The 24337-nt window shown below is 44.5% G+C and overlaps 1 protein-coding gene across 5 annotated transcripts; it reads left to right on the top strand.

Moving 5' to 3' along the window:
* Positions 1-1814: 1814 nt before the first annotated feature.
* cluha (CLUH binding protein of NUMT mRNA a) lies at positions 1815-24337 on the top strand. Of its 5 annotated transcripts, none has more exons than XM_076035991.1 (28): positions 1815-2136; positions 3166-3292; positions 6566-6759; positions 6851-7022; positions 7473-7616; positions 7704-7831; positions 8023-8177; positions 8599-8724; positions 8954-9101; positions 9187-9279; positions 9957-10391; positions 11818-12077; positions 12783-13201; positions 15064-15165; positions 16199-16299; positions 16397-16549; positions 16640-16702; positions 17234-17478; positions 17611-17695; positions 17864-18017; positions 18117-18256; positions 18348-18428; positions 19257-19382; positions 20211-20332; positions 20835-20928; positions 21029-21163; positions 21254-21327; positions 22248-24337. In XM_076035991.1, the coding sequence occupies exons 3-28, from the start codon at positions 6586-6588 to the stop codon at positions 22372-22374; spliced, it is 4056 nt and encodes a 1351-aa protein (XP_075892106.1). In that variant the 5' UTR covers positions 1815-2136; positions 3166-3292; positions 6566-6585; the 3' UTR covers positions 22375-24337. The 5 variants fall into 5 exon arrangements, with proteins under 5 accessions (XP_075892106.1, XP_075892104.1, XP_075892102.1 ...); XM_076035989.1 differs by having other exon boundaries at positions 6563-6759; XM_076035987.1 differs by lacking the exon at positions 3166-3292.

The raw sequence follows: 24337 nt of genomic DNA, 5'->3' as shown, positions 1-24337 counted from the left end.
GACACACACAATGCCCCAACCAGCCTCACATAAAACCCACATAAAACCCATGCTCACCCAATCAAATAGCTTACTGGATAACAGTAAACAACAAGGCCACTGTTTCTTATTTCTTATATAACCACTGATACGCTCAATGTTCCTCTTTCAGCCTATCACATTTTCTTTAAGTCAAATTATAGTGTATTAAGGCAAGTAGCATATCTGTCTAATACTGTTTCAGTTACCAATGGGGTGTCAGAACTTAATAAGGATTGTGTTCTGGGAGTGGTAGACCAACCTGCTTTTCTCAGTGCACACACAATAACCAGGGATTCTTTACTCATCAGAATAGGGAAGAAAAGTGCATTGTGTGACTTTGAATGAATCATTGTTCTTACTACCAGATAAGCTTGTATTTCAGAAACTGGTGATGCACTGGGTCTCCTCCCCCACTTCCACCTTTTTTTATTCACATACTAGTGTTTTAGGCCAGAATATGGCCTACAAAATTTAGGGGGAAAATCCAATAAGTAGAAGTTCATTCAGTAAAATTCTTATTGATACAGAGGTCAAAGGAGAAAGGACATAGTGTTTCCTGATGAACTAAAAACTAAAAGTAACACAGCTAACAATTAATTTTAAAAGATTTTTAGAAGACACCAACTGTGAATGGATAACATGACAAACCTTGTAGCATATATGCCAACAGCAGCTGGGGACCACACCTGGTGTCCCTTCCATTAGCTGGAAAACAGGAAGCTGATGTTACAACTAGCAAATTCTAGCCAAAATGGAGCAATACATTGATGAAAAAAAAAAAAAAAAATCAGATGAGTCTAAATTCCTGCTGTGATATTCGGATGGTGGGGTCCCAGACACGAAAGCAATGATGCATCTTGCCACGCATCAGATGTTCAGTCTGCTGCTAGAAGTGTACTGGAATGTGGGACATTTTCTTTGCACACTTTAGGCCCGTGGTGACAACTGACCTGAAATCATCATGAAACCATCATGTCACTTTGCACAAGAAAGTCTGAGGAATATTTCCAACATTGTTGAGTATCACAAACAAACTTGAGACAGGTCTTACGTCGTCTAGTGTTGCTAACTGTCGTTCACAAAAATAAAAGGACGCCTCCAGCAGTGCTCGGGGCCATGACCTTCACAGGCCGGTGGTTCGGCAGTAGTGGTAAATCATAACTTAAAATAGGGTTTCAATAAAGTATATGGTTAACATAGTTTGAACTGCTGTGTTCCCAACAGACATTAGAAATAAACTGGATGTTTAAATTGAAATATTTCAGTTCAACATATTTTTGCACAACAATCAATAAAGTGCATGATTGATGGCTTATACAAAGGAATTGAAAAATATTAAGCTGGAAAAACCAAGCGATCCTGATTCACTGCCTACCTTATGCAAGCTAGGCAGCCAGTACGCAGCTGTTGTGAATGGGTTGCGCAATGGTCTTGCCTTTAGCTACGTAGATTACGGTTTTGAACGCAAACTCCATGGAAACGATAGTGAGTTTGCAACGAAAATAAAGGTACATTCAAGACAACTTAGAAATACGTGATAAACCCCATCCCGTTTCGATTCAAAACGGGACCATTTCATTGTCATATATGGGACAAACCTGTCGTTTTAAGGGACCGATGGCAAGTCTACTTACGTCTAAAAGTGTTCCAATCTGATATCGTTAGCAAAACACAACTGCTGACCGCTGGACGAGAGTTCGCCAAACAATTTGTCGCGCTTGGCTTTCCGTAGCGCAACGCGCAGGAGGCGTGGCGACGCAACGCAAAGGCAAAGAGGTCAAGGGGAGGGGGAGAGAACCACGTGTGTGATCCCCACCATGTACATCACTGTCCTTCCTCGGTAGACTGTTTTTGTAAGCTTGTACCCTTCGCATGTAGCCAGCTAGCCCGCGTTAGCCAGAGCAGCAGGCAATTTTTCTACTTTCTTACACGCGATTCGCACATTTCGGAGCAACACTGCTGAGGAGCTTTTCTTTGTTTTGTTGCCACACTGACTGCCGACCATGGTGAGCAAGACAGATGACATCCCGGCGTCAGTGCCCAACTGCAACCCGGTTGATGTCGTGGATGAAGCCGGAGATGGAGCGAACCACAGCATAGAGAGCAGCAAGACAGGTGTGTTGGATTCCTGCGGCTGCGGCCAGCCTGCATGACAATTGTCCAATTTTATTAATCCTAAAACCTTTAAAACACTTAACGCTCTGGACATATATACATATATATATATATATATACACACACACACACACACACACACACACACACACACACACACACAGCATTGTTATTCTCTTACAACGTGCATCCATATAAAAACGTGTTTAAGTTGAGCTCCCCCAGCATTTCTGCCTTTGCGTTTCGTAAATTGACATGCACGCGCACTGTCTTGTTATTTGACTTTTAAAGTCCTTTGACTCAAGGTGGCGGTCCCTGGGTTTTAACGCCCTCCTCCTCTCCAGCCATTGGTCCCAACGCACCCCCCTCCAGGTTTGGAGGCTCCACTTAGCACAGAATGCTAGTTGACGTAGCTTCCTGGTGTTAACTCGGGGCAACTTTTGGCCAATACAGTACACTTGCAACACTCGCAACTCGCCGTTCTCATATCCCCCTGGTAGGTGACATGGTCCACGGTACACGGCAACAAGCCGGTGCAAGCAAACACACCCGGCTCAGGGTGCCGGGTTGCTATATTAGCATCCTCATTAGGTATGCAGCTAGTAGCTACCTGGCTGATCAGCGAACTGTACACAGCCGCGCTTGACGCGCAGGATGTGTCAGGGCCCGAATTCACGATGAATCGGCGTTTCTAACTAATGCCGAACCGGGGTTGCGTGTACATGTCGTCGTTTGAACACAACAACGCAACTCCTTTTCGCATTCAGACGCACATGTTCCATAACGGCGTGTCAGAGGAATGAACTGAAGGTCACCTTCAGTGGAGCTGCTCATTGTTCACTTGAACGTAGGGGGGGTGCGAGCACGCTCGGGTTCTATTACAAGGTACAACTGTTTAATATTCCGTCTTTAATGGGTAACGAGTCGTTTATTGGTTCGGGAATGCATGTTAGTGTATCGTAGTTGGGCGAAATAAGGGCGTACGTAAGCGTAATAACGGAGGTCAACTCTCTTCTCATCCCCCTTAAGGAAATTTTACTTTGAGCGGCCCTTCTTCGACCGGGAAGCGGAAGCTGGTTGTAGATAAAGTCATCATGTTACATGCACGGCTGCAAGGAAGGTTACGCTTATAACAAGTGAACAGACGTGTAAGGCGGTAAGTGGAATGCACGTTGAAAAGGAAGCGACCGAGCTCAGTCGCTCGATGCTGCGCGCTTTTAAATCAAACGCGGACGAATGCTGCGCCGGTGATTGTTAGCCGGCAAAGTTAACGTTACACAACTTAGTCGGCAGCAAAAGTCACTGCTGCAGCCTGTCTCACGTGTGGGACCTTGAATCGACTCAGATCATTCATTGCATGGCACATCATTAGCGAGGGTGCCTACTTTTATACCTGTCTGGGCTGAACTTACGCCGCTTATCGGGTGAGATGTCTCGCCGCTACCGAGGGACTCTGGCCGCTTGGTCAGCTGCTAATGCGGGCTCTGGCCAGTTTGCTCTTGAGCCCATATGGAGTTGTGGCGGCACTCTTTTGAAGTTGACACGGATATATTATCTATAGATCAATCCGACAATAATAGTTTGACCTATTTCAGAATTGTTCGCATACTTTTGCCAGCTTTTAAATGATTCTTTAATTGATTCTTTCTCTGTGTGAAGTGAAATACACCTGGTATGACTGCTACTGGTAACAGTCATGCGGTTTGAGTTTCTTTGGAATTTATTTATTTTTTAATTCCGTCTGTAACATAATCTTGATGCCATTAGCTTGATGTCTAAGTTGTAACTCTGGCACATTGTGTGCTGCTAGCACACTGACTAAGCATGTTGGTTCAGCAGTGCATGATAAAAATGCGGTTATCATTGCATCTTCCAGCTGTTTTTTCTCAGACAGATCATGCGTTCAGGCTGTCCCCATAAGAACGCCAGTGCAGATGCATGACTCAGGGTCTCTCAGTCCTCTGGGAGGTTTGGCATCTTGTTTTGCAGCAAACCCAATTTGCAGAAAGAACTCAAACCTTGTTTTGTTTTCAGGGTTGTCTGTGGGTTTTTTTTTAATGTCGCCATGGCAGCCACGGTCCCAGAGTTGAGGGCCAATGAGGAGATGAATGTTTCGTTGCTAGATTTAGTGTTTTTTTTCTTTAAGACGTTTCTAGTCTAGAAGTTCACCAGGGGGTGACAAACAAAATCAGTCTGTTTTTACCCCTTTTGCAAGGGGGCGACAAACAAAACAAAGGGGCATTCCTGAGGATTGCATCACCTGAAATGATTGTGATTTCTCACGATGACTTAGCATTTTAATGTCGTGGAAGTTTATTAGGTGACTTGTTTTGAAAAATGTTACATTTGTCTGCTTAGATCCCCTTTCCTTTGTGCTTATCTGGCTTTGTCCCTGGTCCCGTGGGCCTCACAGTGGTGGTTAACTGAGCCCTTTTGGATCAGGGATTTCTTGAGGTTTTCACTTGGCTTGAAGTTGGGCTGCTTTCATGAAAAGAAAACCTTTTTTTTTTCTCTTTTTTTCTCTGCCTGCCTTGTGCAGAAGTTCTCACGTGTTTTGAAAAACAGGTTGTAAAAATAGACACAATTTTGTACAAGTAAATCATTAGGAGCAAGAAATATAGTTTCAACTGTTTGGCCAAACTACTCATTACATGAATTAGTAGGAGAAGTTTTCGATCTGCCTCACTTTGTGGCTTTGCCTTTTAAGGGAGCAGTGTGCAAAATTCAACCTACTAAGTTTTAGGCACTAGTGGCAAAATGACAGTGAGAGTAGGAAGTGACGTAAGGCGCTACATGTATGTGTTGTCTTCTAGCTACTAGCACATGCATTCATGTTGTGTTGTGTATTGGGCATGCATGAGTCCCTCTGCACTGGTGCAGCATCAAGTAACTCATCGCTTGTTTGATTATTTATTTGATCCATTAAGTTAACCAGCTTCAAACAAGGTTATTGTTTTCGTCTGAAATCTCAATTTAAGAGCTGCAGTCATTATTCCGAGAGACCATGATATCCTCTATGTGGGTTTTATACTGTCTCATGATTTGTCTCAGTAGATTTGGCTAACGATGTTATGGGATCTGTGATGTGATGTGACGTGGCGGCTCATCACATTAGTACTTTTATGTTTTGACCCAACTCTCTGGCTACCCCTCATCAGGCAGCTGTCCTGCTGCTCACCACCTACCCAGACAGAGAATAGAGCGACTTGCTGGGCAATCTAGTGGAGGAGTTTAGCAGCTAAAAAGACATAAAAAGAAGGGGGAAAAAAGCTGAAAATATTGGACTGTGTTTTGCATAAAATAGTACAACAAATGAATAATGGTGCTCAGTAATTGCAGTTTAATTTTTGGAGCTATAAGAAAGCACTTTTCAGAAAGGGAATTACTGCATAGGACCACTAACATGTAATCAAATATGACAAGGGAAAGGGTTTCATTTAAGTTTAAGTCACCAGCACCCTTGTACATGTTGCACGTTTGCTCTGCAGCTCTGTTTGGTCGGTTTTCTACTGCCCCCCCCCTCACTGCTTTCAAACATTTTGGCCTGTTGTTCCTTCCACCGTAGGTCATGGTCTAGATATGAGGCCCTGCTCCTCCCTCTGGCCCCTTCCCTGTAGTATCCTTGAAGCTGTGTACCCTTGACGGTGGGCAAGGACGCTGGCTGCTAGCAGCTGTGTCCCAGTGAGAGAGAATGGCCGTCACATGTTGCCTACTTGAATGAATGTGCCTAATTGTAAAGTTTGATTTCAAGGGTTTGTGTCGTTCCCTCTCAGCTTTTGGCTCTATAAAATTGCATATGAAATTACATGTCTGTGTATGTAGTTAAATGTGCGTGGTTCTTACCAGGCCAGTATTTGGATCATGTACAAATGCCATTTTCACTTGAGCAAATAAGTCGTGACGTCATCTTGCAAATGCCAAAATCTTCTGTCAACAATCCCCAGGGGCTTCCTGGGTCGTGCTCTTTTTGCAATGAATTACCCAGTACTAGCTGTCCCCATTCACTGGGTTGTGCAGTGGGCCACACAAAGTCAATGTTGCGTTCATTTGCATTTGGATAAACGGCGCCATCACCGTGGCAGAGCTCCATTGCCTGTGTTTACCCATCCATTAATATTGCATAAAGTTGTAATCGCTTCACCCGGCGTGTGCGTGGTCAGTCCTCTGACCTGGCAGCGTGGCTGCTATTCCACTGACGCTGGTGTGGGGCTGGTGTCATGTTGTCAGGCTGCCTTTCTGTCACTGGTTCCTTCCAGGCCTATTTGCTCGCAAGTAAAAGCAAAGGAGTGTACGACACGTTCTGATTTTTAGTGACTTTAGTCTTGAAGTGAGAATAAAAATTGTCACATCATTTTGTAAAAAAAAAATTTTTGTAAAGAGATGTCAAACGTCCAGTTCACTGAAGCCCTCCGTGTCTCTGCCATAGCAGGGTACGACGCAGATACAGCCATGGTGAATGGTAACGGGAACCACGAGCACAGTGACGAGGCGGAAGCGAAGCAGGACGGGACTGACGAGACGGACGGCGGAGAGGAGTCCAGCGACCAGGAAGTGATCGTCATCCAGGACACGGGCTTCACCGTGAAGATCCAGGCGCCTGGAACAGAGCCATTCGACCTGCAGGTGAGGATTGCCTCAGTTCCAAGAGTAGAACTTGATGCGGAGACGGCCGTAAGATGGCGAGTGTCACATCTGTCACATGATCTCTTTCCAGGTGTCTCCCCAGGAAATGGTCCAGGAGATTCACCAGGTGCTGATGGACCGCGAGGACACCTGCCACCGCACCTGCTTCTCACTGCAGCTGGACGGAAACGTGCTGGACAACTTCGCCGAGCTCAAGTCCATTGAGGGGCTGCAGGAAGGCTCGCTGCTCAAAGTGGTGGAAGGTGAGGCCCCGTGCAGTTTATGCACGTACAGAAACAGTCGCAACGACTGCTTTAAAGTTTGTGATTGAAGCAGTTGCTGAATGCTGCTCTGTGTCCTTTAAATATTTTGATTTACAGATTAGATTTTCCTCAATTTGTTACTTTCAACCTTTCTATTTAAAATAAAAAATACTTCATCAGTGTTTTATTTTTCATTCAACTATTTTGTTTCTTACGTACATTTTTCTATTTTACTAAATCCTTCATTAAAAAAAACTAAATTACAACAATATTGATCAATCATTACCTTAGAGGTAATAAAGTAAAACAGTATGTCCAGTGTGTCTGCCTGAGTTTAAAACCAGTGATATGCAGAATCCAGTGTGTAAATGTTGGCCTGAAGATAAGAACATGGCTTTGGTCCTGGCTAATTTTAATCGTCAAATGAACGTTTTATTTCCTTCACTCCAGAGCCGTACACGGTGCGCGAGGCCCGCATCCACGTGCGTCACATCAGAGACCTGCTGAAAAGCTTAGACCCATCGGACGCCTACAACGGCGTGGACTGCAACTCCCTCTCCTTCCTCAGCATCTTCACCGAGGGAGACCTGGGAGGTAGGACGCTGTGGACCTCGCTGGCACCGTTTGCCTGTTTTTAAATGCGTGCGGCATCATGAATGGTGTGCGTGTGTGTGTCCCCAGATAGTGGCAAGCGAAAGAAGAAGGGCACCGAGCTGGAGCAGATCGACTGCACCCCTCCAGAGCACATCCTGCCTGGCAGCAAAGATCGCCCCCTGGTGCCTCTCCAGCCACAGAACAAGGACTGGAAGGTGAGAAGCAGCACAGCCCTGGGCCTTTCTGTGTTGATGGAATTTATTGTTAAAGTTCTTTAGAGAAACAAGCTGCATTTTTGGCCACATTAAGGAAATATTTTTTAGAAGTATGATATTTTTAGAACCCTTTAAAATTTTCTACGTCGTGTCTTTGAGTCTGTTTGACTCCTTTTGAATTCCTCCTTCAGCCCATGCAGTGCCTGAAAGTCCTCACCATGAGCGGCTGGAACCCTCCGCCCGGCAACAGGAAGATGCACGGCGACCTTATGTACCTGTACATTGTGACTGTGGAGGAGCGCCATGTCAGTGTCACCGCCTCTACACGCGGCTTCTACCTCAACCAGTTAGTAAATGGCTCCATGCTTTTACTGCACAAACTTCACAGACATAAAAAAAAAAAAATTACACGCTGGCCATTTGTTTAACTTGTAGACGGCAGCTAGTGGTGTGTTCGTTTTAGGATCCTAATTTTAGATCAGTTTTGGATGCCGGCGAGGATTTAAGTCACATTAAAGAGGTCTAATTGGATTAGAAAAGATTCTGTTCGACGGCCAGCGCAAATTAAGGTTCCTGCTGTGCTTTACTTTCTAGTTGTATGTTGGTTGGAAGTTCTGCAACACTGCATTGCCACATTTTTGCAGTTCTCAAGTTTTTCTTCTGCCAGACGTCTACCCACTCTGCCTTTTAAGTGGCATTTTAATAATAAAGATATATTAAAAGTCATTAGAACTTGTATAGCTAATGTTCTCATTTTTCCCCCACAGATCAACTACCTACACCTTCAACCCCAAGCCAGCCAATCCCAGCTTCCTGAGCCATTCACTGGTGGAGCTGCTGAGCCAGATCAGCCCTGCCTTTAAGAAGAACTTCACTGCCTTGCAAAAGAAAAGGTAAAATTCCACCAGTTAATGAAAAAAAATCTGTTCTTTCTTCTTATAATCTTAACTTAATTAACTAAAACTTTGCTACTCAAAAAGAATGTGGGGAAAAAATGTTCTGTCGAAGGAAGCGCAGTATCTTTGATGCACAACAAGAAAAGAGAATCTTCAGTCCGAGCAGCGAAGATAGAAAACTGCATCCCCTAAGCCCAACGTTTTCGCTTTTCACCTTCCACTGCAGGGTTCAGAGACATCCGTTTGAGAGGATAGCCACACCTTTCCAGGTGTACAGCTGGACGGCCCCACAGGTGGACCACGCAATGGACTGCGTTCGAGCCGAAGACGCCTACACGTCTCGCCTGGGTTACGAAGAGCACATACCCGGACAGGTGGGATCACCCGAATTCAGCAGCGTGTTGTCAAATGGCACACGTCTGGCAGTTCTTGACCGTCCTGCGTCGATTGTGTCCTCAGACTAGAGACTGGAACGAGGAGTTGCAGACCACCAGAGAGCTGCCACGGAAGAATCTGCCCGAACGCCTGCTGAGGGAGAGAGCCATATTCAAGGTACTGAGCACTTTATTCTCATGACTGTTGACATTGCAATTTCTTACTGAAGGCATCAAAACTACGCATGAACACACATGGAATTATGTAGGAAACAATAAAAGTGTCAAATAACACGTTTTAAATTTAAATTCTTCAAAATAGCCAAAATATACCTTTCATAAAAAGCATATTTAAAGTAGTGTAACATGTTTTTCTTTGCTGCATAATTACATATATCTTAGTCATATATTTGATGTCTTCAGTATCTATCTGCAGTGTATAAAGTTGTAAAAATAAAAAAAAAGGCATGAGAAGGTGTGTCAAACTTTGGACTGGTTTGTGTAGATGTCAAACATTTTTTCCATTTAATTATTTAATGATGTTATTTATTAATTATTAATTATTCATTGGCACAGTTTCTAATCCGATCACCATGGTTCAAAATCACCTTCTGTTTAGAGTTAAGCTGACTTTAAAGAAAGACAGGAGTTGAATACCTTTCAGAAGACACTGAAAAGCAAAACTATTCCTGTTCGCTTTTTCATTGTAAAGTTTTAAAGGTCCAGTGTGAAGAAAATTTGGACTTGTGCTGGGAAGAACTAAATCTGCCTTGACAACTCTTGCAGTGTAGAGCAGATCACATCAAACCTTGTGTGTGTGTGTGTGTGTTTTTTTTTCTTTTCTCCCCCGCTCAGGTCCACAGTGACTTTGCAGCGGCTGCCACTCGGGGTGCCATGGCGGTCATTGACGGCAACGTCATGGCCATCAACCCCGGCGAGGAGACCCGCATGCAGATGTTCATCTGGAACAACATCTTCTTCAGCCTGGGCTTCGACGTGCGGGACCACTACCGCGAGCTGGGCGGGGACGCCGCCGCGCACGCCGCGCCCACCAACGACCTGAACGGCGTGCGGGCGTACGGGGCAGTGGACATCGAGGGCCTGTACACGCTGGGCACGGTGGTGGTGGACTACAGGGGCTACCGCGTCACGGCGCAGTCCATCATCCCGGGCATCCTGGAGCGCGAGCAGGAGCAGAGCGTCATTTATGGCTCCATCGACTTTGGAAAGACGGTCGTCTCCCACGTCAAGTACCTGGAGCTCCTGGACAAAACCAGCAGACCACTCAAGGTCGGTCACGTTGTCACGACTTCACTACCGAGGCGTCTGTGAGCGCTCGTGAAACTCAAAGGCTGCGTTCAGACTCCAGGCGAATCTGATTCCAATCAGATTCCTTCTCAAATCCGATTTTTAGGACTGACTGTCCACACTGTTTTTAGCCAGTGTCCAAATAGGATCTGGTTCTGTTCAGACTGGGCCACATTATTGACCCATCTGACAGGTTGCTGTAGCAACGACGTCGGAGCGGACGGCGGCGGCGTCCAGCATAGCGTGTAGTGTGTGACGTCATATAATTGCGACAGTGGCACTTGTTGCGATACATGGCCTGGACATGCTAGCTTGGCTTGAATGGAGCTACCTCACCCACACACTGATGAGCCAATGGCTGTGTCTCAATTCAGGTTCTGCGCCCTTGAAGTGCGCATTTTGGAAGTAAGTTGCGTCATAGCACTGCGCGAAGGCTTGTCCCAATTCCCCAGGGTGCTTAGGACGCTGAAAATGCGCCCTCGGAAATACGCACTAGTTTTTAGCCGATTCCAAGGATACACCGCTACTATCCTTCGCGCACTTGGGTATCCCATGATGCTTTGCGTGCTGCTGCAAAGCATCGTGGGATCCTGGGAAGTCAGCTGAAATTAGCGGCATGTACTGGTTAAGACACGACATATAAATCTAAATATTGAAGTTTCACATAAAGTATCCAGTTTTTAACGTGGTCCGTCCTTCTAGGCTGGGAAGTCTAAGAACGCTTCCTTCAGACGGAGGACACTCGGTCTCAAGGGTGCAGAACCTGACTTGAGACACAGCAAATGAGTTTCCTCCTCTGTCCAGGGACTGCTGCTTTCTACTTCTTCTGTCTGCTCCATTATGTTTCAGCTCCGCACCTCCAGTGGCGCCCTCTGGTGTGGCGCATTGGCTCTTGGTCGGACAGTCAAAACCCATCGGTGTGACTGAGACGCATACGTCCAAATGTGATTTGAAGCTACCTCCCGATGGTGGTTTCAGTCCGTTTTGCAAAAATCGTATTTCATGTGATTTGTGACTGTTCAGACTACAAAAGAGCCATCCGGTTTCAATCTGGATGGGCTGAAAATCGGATTTTGGCTAGCAGTCTGAACGCGGCTGAAGAATCTCAGAGTGTGTGCTTGTGTGCTTTGCTTACCAGTTCGGCCAGCTGATCCTGTTTTCCTGATGCACTATATAATAGCAAGAACACAAAATGTATTCACGCACAGCTCTAAGTATTTTCATTATTTTCTTGCTCAGAAAAGCTCTTTAATCTCATAAAATTAAAAAAAATAAGAATTAACATTCCGGCACATTTAAGTAGAAACAATGGATTAAGTATATCATCATTGTGGGAATTGTTACTGGTTATTAGTGTATTTACCTTATCTTTACTGTTTCTTTTCCTATCCCGGCTGTGACCGCTCAGGTCCAGAGACACAACGTCCTGAACGAGAAGGACGAAAAGGTGGAGCTTTGCTCGTCCGTCGAGTGCAAGGGCATCATTGGCAACGACGGGCGCCACTACATCCTGGACCTCCTCCGCACCTTCCCCCCCGACCTCAACTTCCTGCTGGTGGACGGCGAGGAGCTGACCCCCGAGAGCAAGCTGCAGGGCTTCCCGCGCCAACACCGCCACCGCCTGGCGTGCCTGCGCCAGGAGCTCATCGAGGCCTTCGTGGAGCACAGGTGATTCACTCTCCTCTCTGCTCCTTCACCTTCAGGAGTCGGGAACGTTTGTGTTGGTGTCCAATTCAGGGGTGGGCAAACTTTTTGACTAGTGGGGGCCACAATAGGTTCTAAAAATTTGACGAGAGGGGGGCCGGAGCAGGGGCAGACGGATGGAGTGAGCTGGTGACCCACCTCATAGGAGACAAAAAATGTATCATGGGATTTCAAAGCCTAATAGCATAATTGCCTAAGTAATTTTTTTTTTTTTTTTTGCCAATTTGTGATATCTGAAAAAAATACCAATGTGCTTGTTAAAAAAATGTGGTTTTTTTCTTGTTTTCCGAAAATGTTCAAATATGACTTAGGCAGCTATGCTATTAGGCTAACGATATGTAAAAAAAAAAACATGTGCTTTAATGTCTATTGAAAATGAACATTAAGTATCTGTCTTTGAAGGCCCACTGTATTTAGCTCTTTATTGAAATGACTCTTAAAACACTGGAAAAATGATCAAATGCAGATATTTTATCATTTATTTGCTATGAATATAATTTCTTCAAGTTCGGCGGGCCGGATTTAAAAAAGCTTAAGGGGCCTCATATGGCCCCCGGGCCACAGTTTTCCCATGCCTGGTGTAATTGTTTTGTTTTAACTGAATGAATGAAATGAATGAAGTGTTGTGCAGTGGTCCTAACACTGTCTAAAACTCTCCCCCCTCCTCAGGTATCTTCTTTTCATGAAGATGGCAGCGCTGCAGCTCATGCAGCAGAAAGCCAACAAAGACGCAAAGACGGAGCTGCCTGCCATCACTGAAGTCTCTGAAAACCCCCCGCAAAGCGACTCCACGGCCGACTCCGCGCAGACCCCCGGGTCGCCTCCGGAGGCCGCCACCGCCGAGCAGGTGAAAGACAACGGTGCTGCCGACCCGGCGGAGCCCGGCCAGGAGGAGAACTCCTCAAAGCCCGGCCAGGAGGAGAACTCCTCAAAGCCCACCACGAACGGGCCCGTCGATTGCACCGTCGCCCAGAACGGCGAATGCAAGAGCCCGCTGGCCGGTAAGGAGCTTGAGGAAAGTATTCCGGGATTAGCTCAGGCCAAAGAGCTGGCGGAGACGCTAGTTGCCGAAGACGGATCTTGTATTGGTATGTTGAAGAATACCTCGGAAGCATTCAGCCGGGACGGCGCAGGGGGAACTACCCTGGTGGATGGCGACACAGTGCACAGTGTGTTTTTCAACCTGTTTTTGAGCCACGCCACATTTTTAACTGGCACATCAACAACCAAAGATCTTGCGCTTTGGGTACCGCGAAGGTGCTAGAAAGCACTATATGAGTCCAGTCCATTTACCATATTATACAATTACAAATGACACTTTTTAGACTATGAACGACAATATAGTTAGTCTCTTTATACTTACTCAGTGTGGATGTTTAGAATAGAATATAATGCCTTTATTAATCCCACATTGGGAAAATTTGCATAATTACAGCAACAATACATTTCAAAAGAAGGAGAATTATATTAATTACAAACAAATAAGCACAAAAAATATTTCTCAACAAGAGGAAATACAAGAAATTTAAATGATTTTCACAGTTGGATTATTTTACAAGTCATCTACACATTTAAATAACAATAAGTGTCTTATTGTACCTTTGCAAAAATGCAAGTGGTTGATATAGATGATTGTTTAGATGCGCACACAGGTGATATACTGGGAGGAATTAAGGGAGGAAAATAGACTCTCATTCATTTTAAAGCACTTTTTAAAATCACTCCACTATGGAATGTAATTATTGTTTTCAACCAATTTAGTGAAATTGGATGGTGTTTCACGGTTTCACTGTGCCGCAGCACAGTGGTTTGGAAACACTGGCAAGTGGATTTTCGAGTCGCAGCAGTAGAGCTTGAAAGTCTTATTTAGGAAGTTGTAGTTGCTCTTGTCCACCACCAGGTTACTTGTCCCCGCTCAGTCCTCAGCATGCAGTGGCCAGAATGTTGATCCCAAATAAAATTCCTGCTGTGGGGCTTAACCCAATTACATTGATTATTTGCTTTTTTTTACTTTGTCCATTAACCCAAGCTTGTTTTTGAAATGCACAAGCTCACAATCATTGATTCATCTGATGTGTTCCCAAATGCAAAATCAAAATCAAAATCAAAAAAAAAGTTTTCACTGATTTAGCATGAGTGATTTCAAATCAACTAATAATCTGCCTGGCAACCGCAGTGACTTAACGCATAGCCTGTTTCTTAAATGGTTTGTTTGGGGTGATGTAAGACCATGTCCTCAGTAAGGAGCACAAATCATGTGAAAAGATATACATACAGTCTTATATATCTGTAAAATAATAATAATAAACAGTTAGAGATTGGGTAAGGATTGAATTTACACTCTTCTTACACTGCTTACAAAATGTTGGGGATATTAGATTCATATTTATGGAAAATTCATGCAATTATTGTTTCTTTATCCTTATCAGTCATTTGAAACAAAAGCCAACAGTGGTGATTATATCACAAGCACAAATGCCAATGTTTCAGTAACTTTTAATGTGAACTTTTTGTCCGGTGAGATCTTAGTCTCATGATGTCAAAATGTCACCCTGCATGATTAAGAGGAGGACTGCTTAAATATCAACGGTCATTGGACTGCAACATGTACTTTACACTTGTTGTCTTGCAGTTAATCATCTTGTTAGAAAACGACTTGTTATGCAACAAGAGCTGAAACATTGAACAGTCGGACGTTTAGAGATTAAGTTCACCTAAAAAGGTTAAAGTGCGTCTTCGGAAATTTCAAAATCTGAAAGCCAAATATCCCTGACCTTTTTATGAGTGGCGTATATTGTTTGACAAAGCAACAAACATTAACCGTGCTGATTTTTACCAGCATGATACAGTAATCTCGAGCTTCTTATTGTGGACGTGGTTGAAGTTATTTGTCTGTGTGTCTCCTTTAACATTTTGTTTTCTTGTTCCTTGTAATCTTGTCCACATTCAGATCCTAAAAGCCGCGAGGTGGTCCTGAATGCCTGCAAGGCTGTCGGCTCCATCAGCAACACCTCCTTTGACATTCGCTTCAACCCAGACATCTTCTCCCCAGGTGAGCAACCTTTCATCAGGAATGATTGAACCATGAAGTAAAATACAAAATAAAACAAGCTTGATAACACGGTCTGAATGAATAAATGTATTCCATAGTAATTTAAAAGTGGGCTATCAACCCGTCAAATATGGAGCTCATTCTTCCCAAGTGATATTATGAAGAAAACATTGGGGGAAAAAATTAATCAGCAGTTTTGTTTTGAATTTGTTTCTGTAAATAACTTCAGTTGATAAATCATTTGTTTCCATCTAAGCCGCGTTCAGACTGCCAGCCAAAATCCAATTGAAACAGGATGTCTCTTTTGTTGTCTGAACAGTCCCAAATCACATGAAATCCGATTTTTACAATAATGGATTGAAACCACTTTCGGGAGGTAGCTTCAAATCGCATTTGGACAGATGTGTCTCAGTGTGAGCAGCTCCAAACACACCGATGGGTTTTGACTGTCTGTGACGCCACTCTATATGACGCAAGAGCCAATGCACCACACCAGAGGGTGCCACTGGAGGTGCGGGGCTGTAACATAATGGAGCAGACAGAAGAAGTAGAAAGCAGCAGTCCCTGGACAGAGGAGGAAACTCATTGGCTCGTCAGTCTGTGGAGAGGTAGCTCCATTCAAGCCAAGCTCCAGGCCATGTATCGCAACAAGTGCCACTGTCACAATTATATGACGTCACACACTACACATGCTGGACGACGCCTCCGCTCCGAAGTCGTTGCTACTGCAACCTGTCAGATGGGTCAATAATGTGGGCCAGTCTGAACATAGCCACATCCCATTTAGACTCTTGCTAAAACCAGTGTGGACAGTCAGCCCTAAAAATCTGATTTGAGAAGGAATCTGATTTGAATCAGATTCACCTGCCTTCTGAATGCAGCCCAACTTGCATCTACTTTTGCAGTGGAAGTATGGTCAAAACAATGTGAAAGTGATGTTGATGGTCTTTTTCTATAGTAGTTTGAAGCGACGGAGAGACTAAATGGCTGACGGGAAGAGCGCCGACTTGAATGTGTTTGTTCTTTGAACCAGGAGTCCGTTTCCCAGACGACAGTGCGGAGGAGGTGCAGAAGCAGAAGCAGCTCCTGAAAGACGGCGCTGCGTTCCTCGTGTCCTGTCAGATCCCGTCGCTGGTCAGTGTCATCCACTCACATCGGCCACTTTGTTTGGTTTGTCTTTTAATATCTCGTATTTGGACTCATGAACTGCACGTGCGCACGTGTTTTTAAGGTCAAGGACTGTTTGGACCACAGTGCTCTGCCCATGGATGGAGCCACCCTGACGGAGGCCTTGCACCAGAGAGGCATCAATGTTCGTTATCTGGGCTCTGTTCTGGAGTTTGTGGAGAAGACCCCTGCCAAAGCACAGCTGGAGCACTTCTATGTAAGTGCTAACCCAGTCACGACTGTCCGCAGCCTTTTGCTTCTATGTTCTTACACTAATATTTTGCTCTTTTTTTTTTCCCCCTCTCAGAGAATAGGAATCAGTGAGCTGATTACCAGGTGTGCAAAACACATTTTCAAGACGTACCTACAGGTTAGTAACGCCCTCGATATTGATCAGCTTTAATTCTTTTCATGGTTATGAGCAAATTATTGTTACCAGTGGTTTCTTGCATTGAGGCTCAAGCCAATTTTAAGAGATGAGAGAAGTCCTTGTATTAAGTCGGCTTCAGAGAGTGTGTGCCAAAGCACAATTTTGCATATATTTTTTTAATTTCTTTATTTCAAATGTGAAATAAATACTATGCATTAATTCATAAATAAAGGTACAAATGGAAAACAATAAAATAAGACAATTAAATCACAAGACAGACCAAACCAAAAGGTCATAGACCCTATTCACGTCGGTAAAGGAACATGGGATATCACCCCTCCGTGATGTCACAAAGGACACCAATACATCCCCCAAGGCTAAAGCCCACAGGCATGCTCACAGGCAGACATCAGTGGACTCCAATAGGCTGTTCTGTAGAGATAGAGTATACATTTTTGGTCATTCAACTGTGCAAAAAAAAATCCAAGTTGTGAAAATCTCACGCTGAATATTTTCCCCCCGACCGCGCAGGGAGTGGAGTTGTCAGCGCTGTCGGCCGCCGTGAGCCACTTCCTGAACTGCTTACTGAGCTCCTTCCCCGATGCGGTGGCCCACCTGCCCGCCGACGAGCTGGTGTCGCGACGCAAAAGCCGCAAGCGCCGCAACAGGGTCCCCGGCAGCGGCGACAACACGGCGTGGGCCAGCCTGACGCCCAACGAGCTGTGGAAGAACATCGCCTCGGAGGCCCAGAGTTACTACCACTTCACCATACAATGGTGTGTGTGTGTGTGTGTGTGTGTGAGAGAGAGAGAGGGAGAGAGAGAGAGAGAGACGTACCTGCGGTTTGACTTGCATTTAGCCCTTCAATTGTCCTGCAACATGAACTTCTTTTTTCCCCCCCTGCGTAGTGAGAGTGCGGACCAAGTGGTGGAGAAATACTGCTTACATAAAATGACGCTGCTGAGAGAAATTTCAATCAAAACAGGCATCCAGGTGAAGCTCCTCTCATATTGGTCCTTTCGTACATTTACGCAATAGTGTCTGTCATCATTATTAATATTATTATTACAGTTATGTGTACGGACGAGGTGTTTTCAATAGTGATTTCAATGCTGGCAGGTCAGTACTCAGGTCAGTATTGCATTGCTTTTGTCCCTCCAGATCCTGATTAAAGAGTACAACTTCGACAGCCGCCACAAGCCCACCTTCACAGAGGAGGACATCCTGAACATTTTCCCTGTGGTCAAGCACGTCAACCCCAAAGCCTCGGACGCCTTCCACTTCTTCCAGAGCGGGCAGGCCAAAGTGCAGCAAGGCAAGTCGGCCTCTTTTTTTTTTTTGTATATAAATTCAAAAACCTCCGCAAGGCAAAGATCAAAATCCGAGCTGACGGCGACTGGAACGCGTCCCGCAGGTTTCCTGAAGGAGGGCTGCGAGCTGATCAACGAGGCGCTAAACCTCTTCAACAATGTGTACGGAGCCATGCACGTGGAGATCTGCGCCTGCCTGCGCCTGCTGGCCCGTCTCAATTACATCATGGGAGACCACCCAGAGGTTGGTCACTCCGCCGCCGCCGTTGTCGTCAACTCGCACACAACCTTCCCTCTTGCGTGACTCACCACCCTATGAACCTCCTTCGCCGCAGGCACTGAGCAACCAGCAAAAGGCCGTGCTGATGAGCGAGCGCGTCCTCGGCATCGAGCACCCAAACACCATCCAAGAATACGTGAGTTGTTTCTTCCGATGCTGTGTTGAGACCACTTTGTGAGGCCAGAGGTGGCAAAAGTATTCACATTCTGTCCCAAGTAAAAGTGCAGATCTTTGTGTAAAAAAATAAATAAATAAATACTTTGTTGAAGGTACTGATTCCAGTCCAGTTCCAAGTACAGGTTCTGAAATGTTTTTGGCATTCATGAAACAATACATTTGTTAATAATATTGCAAATATGTGACAGAATAATCTTGACTGAACTGAGCAGAGGTCTTGCAAAAGCAATTGGATAATTTTTAACAGCTTTGGTATTCAGTCCTGTAGTTTTTTTGTTGTTTGTTTTCTATTTCAACTTCTTCAACTGAATTGTAATCAGTCGTAATTATGACCAGTTCGCCTTTATTGAATGTTCACACTTTTGATAACAATAACAAATGTTTTTTCCTACATATACATATACATATACATATATAACCTATATTTTTCTCTGTACGGAAAACGTACTGGACAGTGACCTTGGCAGTCACTGTCCAGGTGACTCTAAAGTAATCTCCCTGGTCCACTTTTATTTTGAACACACGGCACAACGGCAGAGTTCAAATAGCTTGACTTCAAGCAACAACTGTCTTTTGTGACAAAGTAAGAAGTAGAAAGTAGATATTTGTCTGAAAATGTAGGTAGTAAAAGTAAACAGTCGTCAGAAAAAGAAATACTCAAGTAAAGTCCAGATGCATAAAAACATCTACTTAAGTACAGTGAAGAATATTTTGTGCTTTGCTAATTCCCACCTCAGTGCAAGGCCAATATGTTCACCTGCCCTTTTCTTTCCCCTCGACCTCTCAGATGCATTTGGCTCTTTACTGCTTCGCAAACGGCCAACTGTCGACTGCCCTGAGGCTCCTTTACCGCGCCCGTTACCTCATGTTGGTCGTCTCTGGGGAGGACCATCCAGAAATGGCACTTTTGGATGTAAGTGAAATTTTTTTGCCGGACTGGTCGTATTTTAAAAATCCTTTCTTTTTTCTCTGGTAAGGAGCCTGTAGAAAGCATTTGAAAAGGAGACTCAAGCCTGGAAGGTGACTGGATGAACCTTGTGTTTGTCAGACTATTTACCATTAATCTTGATAGATAATTAAAAATCAAAGAACAGACAGGATTGAACTGAAAAATGTTGTTCACAAAGGCCATTTCTAATCGCATGAATTATCTCGGCTCACTTTGTATTTTGAGCTAGTCCAGAAACCACCGTGTTTAGCAGGGCTCACTGTATCAGCATTTTCACGAAAACAAACCAAACCTTTTGGCCCTTTTCATATCCCAAACTGCCACTTTGTGTCAGCCTGTCATGTACTTTGATATATCACTTCTGTGTGGTACTGTTTGACAACTACACTGTTCTTGTTGGTGCTTATCACTACTGACTTGCCTTCGTCTGACCGGCGATCAGGAGCCTTTTCTTATGGCTATCCTGCTACATATGCATTGGTGTAGGTAACGTTTACCCACAATGCCCTGCGTTGTCGGCTGCTTACTGAACTCGATTCAATTCAAAGAAAACCGGGACCTCCATTTTTAGGCAGATCAGAGTTTGAGTCCCTTGATCCAAAAGTTTGCGCACTCAGTCACACTTCCCCAAACGAACCAGACTGTCTGCACCAGCAGACTAGAGTTCGATCGAACGGCTCTCGTGTGAATCCAGCCCGAGACTGAACTATTCAGCAGGTGCGGAGGCTGCAGTCGGATGGCTTGGCGCCCACTGCCACTCACTGCTTTTCCTCTTCCTTCGCTCCTTCACAGAGCAACATCGGCTTGGTGCTGCACGGGGTGATGGAGTACGACCTGTCGCTGCGCTTCTTGGAAAACGCCTTGACCACCAACACCAAGTACCACGGCCCACGCTCCCTCAAAGTCGCTCTCAGGTATAAAGGGGTCCTCGCACCTGCCTTTGTTGCATATGTTCCCAACAGACGGAATGATGTAAAAATAAATGAGGGCTGTCGAAGTTAACACGTTAATAACACGTTAACGCAAACTCCTTTTAATGGCATTCATTTTTTTTAACACGCGATTAACACCTGGAGGTGGAAGCGCCGCTGCCCTCCTGTTCAGGCCGGGTTCACAACAGAACAGATCCCGCTTCCTTTTGGCACCCTTGTTAACCAATGGCGTTGCTCACGCCAAAATCGAAGCACCTTCGCGGCTGGCTAGCGCCGCGCAGCGATCGTTTCGGCGTCTGATATATTTTGGGCGCAAGCGATCCATGTCAAGCTGGACATGAAGTCTCTCGAAGAAACACCAGAGAAAAAAAAAAGTAATTAATTTGCGATTAATTACGAGTTAACTCAGGACACTATGCAATTAATTGCGATTAAAAAATGTTATCGACTGACAGCCCTAAAAAAAAAATCTGCCTATTTACAGCCATCATCTAGTTGCAAGAGTTTACGAGAGCAAGGCAGAGTTCCGTTCTGCACTCCAGCACGAGAAGGAGGGCTACACCATTTATAAGAACCAGGTGAGAACCACAGGACTAGCCAGGAAATACTCGCTTCTCAAAAAGGGCTTATAGTTATGAAGTTCCACCTTGTTTTGGTGGGTTTGTCTTGTGTCCACAGATGGGAGAGGCGCACGAGAAAACACGGGAGAGTTCAGAGTACCTGAAGCACCTGACACAGCAGGCCGTAGCTCTTCAGAGAACCATGAATGAGATCTACAAAAACGGCTCAAACGCCAGCATTATGCCCTTAAAGGTGACTGCAGCACGTGGGTCTCTCATATCCCTTCAAGTCCCGACCCACTCGTTACTAATCAAGTGGATTTTCTCTCTTGCTGTTTCCCAGTTTACGGCTCCCAGTATGACCAGTGTCCTGGAGCAGCTCAACATCATCAACGGCATCATCTTTATACCACTCAGGTAACACAAGAACTGTGTGTAGCCCTGGAAGACCAAACATGTTTGGCACATACACTGTGACACCATAGACAAGTACAGTCATGGTTGCCTTTTAACAGTTATTTTAATAGGGAAATGTGACTTCCGCGTCTAAATAAGATGTATAATAATCGTGTTAGTCTACATTTTTTTTTGCCTTTACTCCAAGAAACACTGACTCAATGTTCTGAAATCATTTTTGGTGAAAGAGTAGTTTTGGTGTCAAGTGCCCAAAATCAGGTACTATCCATCTGTTTTAAAAGTTAAACTACATTCTATTGTGACTTTATTACATCCATATTAAAACCCATGTGCGTTTCAGCCAGTTGTAATTGCAATGTCTGTGAATTTCAATTTGAAACCTTGTACAATGCCCACATTTACGATTCTACGATTACTGCATAAGAGCTTGGTTCACGACACCTGATCAAGTCATTGGTCATGAACGGAACATAGAAAGATTGATACAATCGAGGTGCAGATGTTTTACACACAAAGGCCCAGTGTGTAGGATTCAATAGCATCTACTGCTAAGAAAGCAAATAGCAAAAAAAAAAAAAAAAAAAAATCTCTGCCTGTTTGGTTGTTTGTCCCAAGATCTTCTGGTTCTGGTCTCTACAAGTATGGGGCCACTTCATGGCTGTGTCCTTCCGAGTTTACCTGCTCAATATGTAAACATAAATGTTTATTTGTAGTGAATAAAAATACTGTACTTATTTGTCGTGACTTTGCATAACTAAATATATGCATACATGTATTCTGTTCCACTTTTATATCGGCAGATTCCTTTGAATGTCACACACTGGATCTTTGATCAATTTGAAATATAAGTGAAGTCAAACGTGACCAGCTTTACCAAATCATTCTACAGGAAGTCAATGTTTTTATTATTTCCCGTACAGCCAAAAGGATCTGGAGAACCTGAAGGCCGAGGTCCAGAGGAGGCAGCAGCTCCAGGAGCTCGGCAAGGTGGAGGAGCCCGCTGAAGACGGTCCGCTGGAGCTCGAGGACAAAATTCCCATCGATTAACGTGGCAGAACCCTTGGACACAGCTGCGACCTGCTTTAGGGTCAGAGGGGAGAGGCTGTCACACGATAGCATGTCATGTCATCGACCCCCGTGGACCTTAAGAACCCGAGCAATCAGCATTGAAATCAGCAACGGCGGTGAGGGAGGGATGCGTCAGGCGGGCAGACCAGAGAGCAATCTGTGTGAACTGTAGGGCAAAAAGAAAGCGGAAAGGATTTTCCCTACAAAGTAGGAAGGGAGGAAGGAAAGGGCAGTAGACGAGGTAATCGGTGTATCACGTGATCCGACTGAAAAAAAAGAAAGAAAAAAAAAAAAATCCCCGTCCCAAGGTGACGCAGCAGAAAGCTGCTTGAGAAATATGATTGTGTGGAACGAGTGGCACCAGTTGTGGAAGCGGGGGGAGGGGAGACCACAGATCTTCATGGTATTGTATACCAGAGCCTTATCCATTATACCACATCGCTCCGCTCGTGCTCCAGCTCAGCTCAGACACTTAGAAGCAGCACTGTTGGCCCACAATTATACTTTGCTCTGTCATCTCCTGCTAAAAAAACAAAACAAAACCGCAAAGCTTTGAAGACACAACGGCATGTAGACAACAACCCCAAACCCCCCCCGACGGTGTCCAAAGTTATGGAGCACCTACCCTGCCCTAGAACTCAGGGGTTCTTTCTCTAATGTGCACTAAAAGCAGAATACAGGCACCAAATTAGACATTTTTCAAACAGGGGCTTCGGAATGTAAATTGCTTTTTTTTTTTTTCTTCTTCTTCTTCTTCTTTTTTTCATTTCTTTCGGCCACTTTGTTGCAGTGGCCCGTCATTTTCTTATCTTCTTTTGGGTTTATGTATGGATTTTGTATGCATGACATCCCAGGTGGGTGCTGGCTGTGTTTGTCCAACTGTTCCCCTCCTCTCCCTCCCCACCCAAGCAGGGAAAACAGAGCTTCGAACTGCTTTGGTTTCATCTGCTGGATGTTTTTCTTTTGTTTGTTTTATTGTTTTTTGTTTTGTTTATTCTTCCCCTGTTGTACAAGAAAAACTGATTTTCTAAAAGTGCACAGGGGGATTTCAAGAGGTGTGTGTTTTAGGCCTGTTAATCATGTGTTAATTTAAGCCATGACTGTTTTATAGAAAATGTATAGAAGTGAAAGAAGATGTACAAATCTCTATTGGATTTAGAGCAGGTATTTGATCGCTGTCGGCAGACGAATGCAGAACCAAGACGTCCACATTAAGCAGTAGATCTATCTATATAAATATATATATACATAAATATATACTAGCTGTGTTCAATCCTCTATTTTTACACATTGAAAGATAATGTGCATGTGTGTTTGTAAGTGTGACTGTGTGCGTCTTTGTGTCACCCAACAGAAAACTTAATGGCCATGGCTGTTGCTGCTGCTGCTGCTGCTGCATAGTACAAATAGAGGTGACCTGAACATTGGCTTTCCAAATGTTTTATTTTTCTACTCATAGTGGTACCTTTGGATGCTAATGCCTCTTTGTCTTGGAACACTCATGGCCACCAATGTTGTAACTCTGTTTGTCTCCCCCTGCTGAACAGTTGCGCAACATTGGCTGTAATGACTGATTTATTGCTCCTGGATGTTTTTTTTTTTTTTTCTGTTTTCCTTTTTCACCCCCAGTGTTGGTTCATCTTTTCGTACGTAAGAAAAAAAAAAAACTAAACAAAAAAAAAAATCCAGCCAGGAATGTTCGCTCATTGAGCAGTGTTTTCTGCACTTTGTCATGCCGTTCGGATGCATGAAGTTGTTCACAACACAACCAACAAGTGGACAATAGAAGGGCTGACTCAATGAGAAGTACCCAAACAAACAAACAAACACTGTCAAAAGGCTTGTTGGCGCTTGTAAACATGCAATGTATCCCTCCCATGGCGATTTGTTACTTGATTGTTGCAGTGTCTAAATGTATGTGATTAAAGCAATAGAGATGGTG

This window comes from Nelusetta ayraudi, unplaced genomic scaffold (assembly GCF_046127955.1).
Source record: "Nelusetta ayraudi isolate G7.1 ecotype Tasmania unplaced genomic scaffold, CSIRO-AGI_Nayr_v1 ptg000048l, whole genome shotgun sequence".
NCBI lineage: Eukaryota > Metazoa > Chordata > Actinopteri > Tetraodontiformes > Monacanthidae > Nelusetta > Nelusetta ayraudi.
Note: the sequence above shows the minus strand (reverse complement) of the source record. Positions and strands in the feature narration are given on the sequence as shown.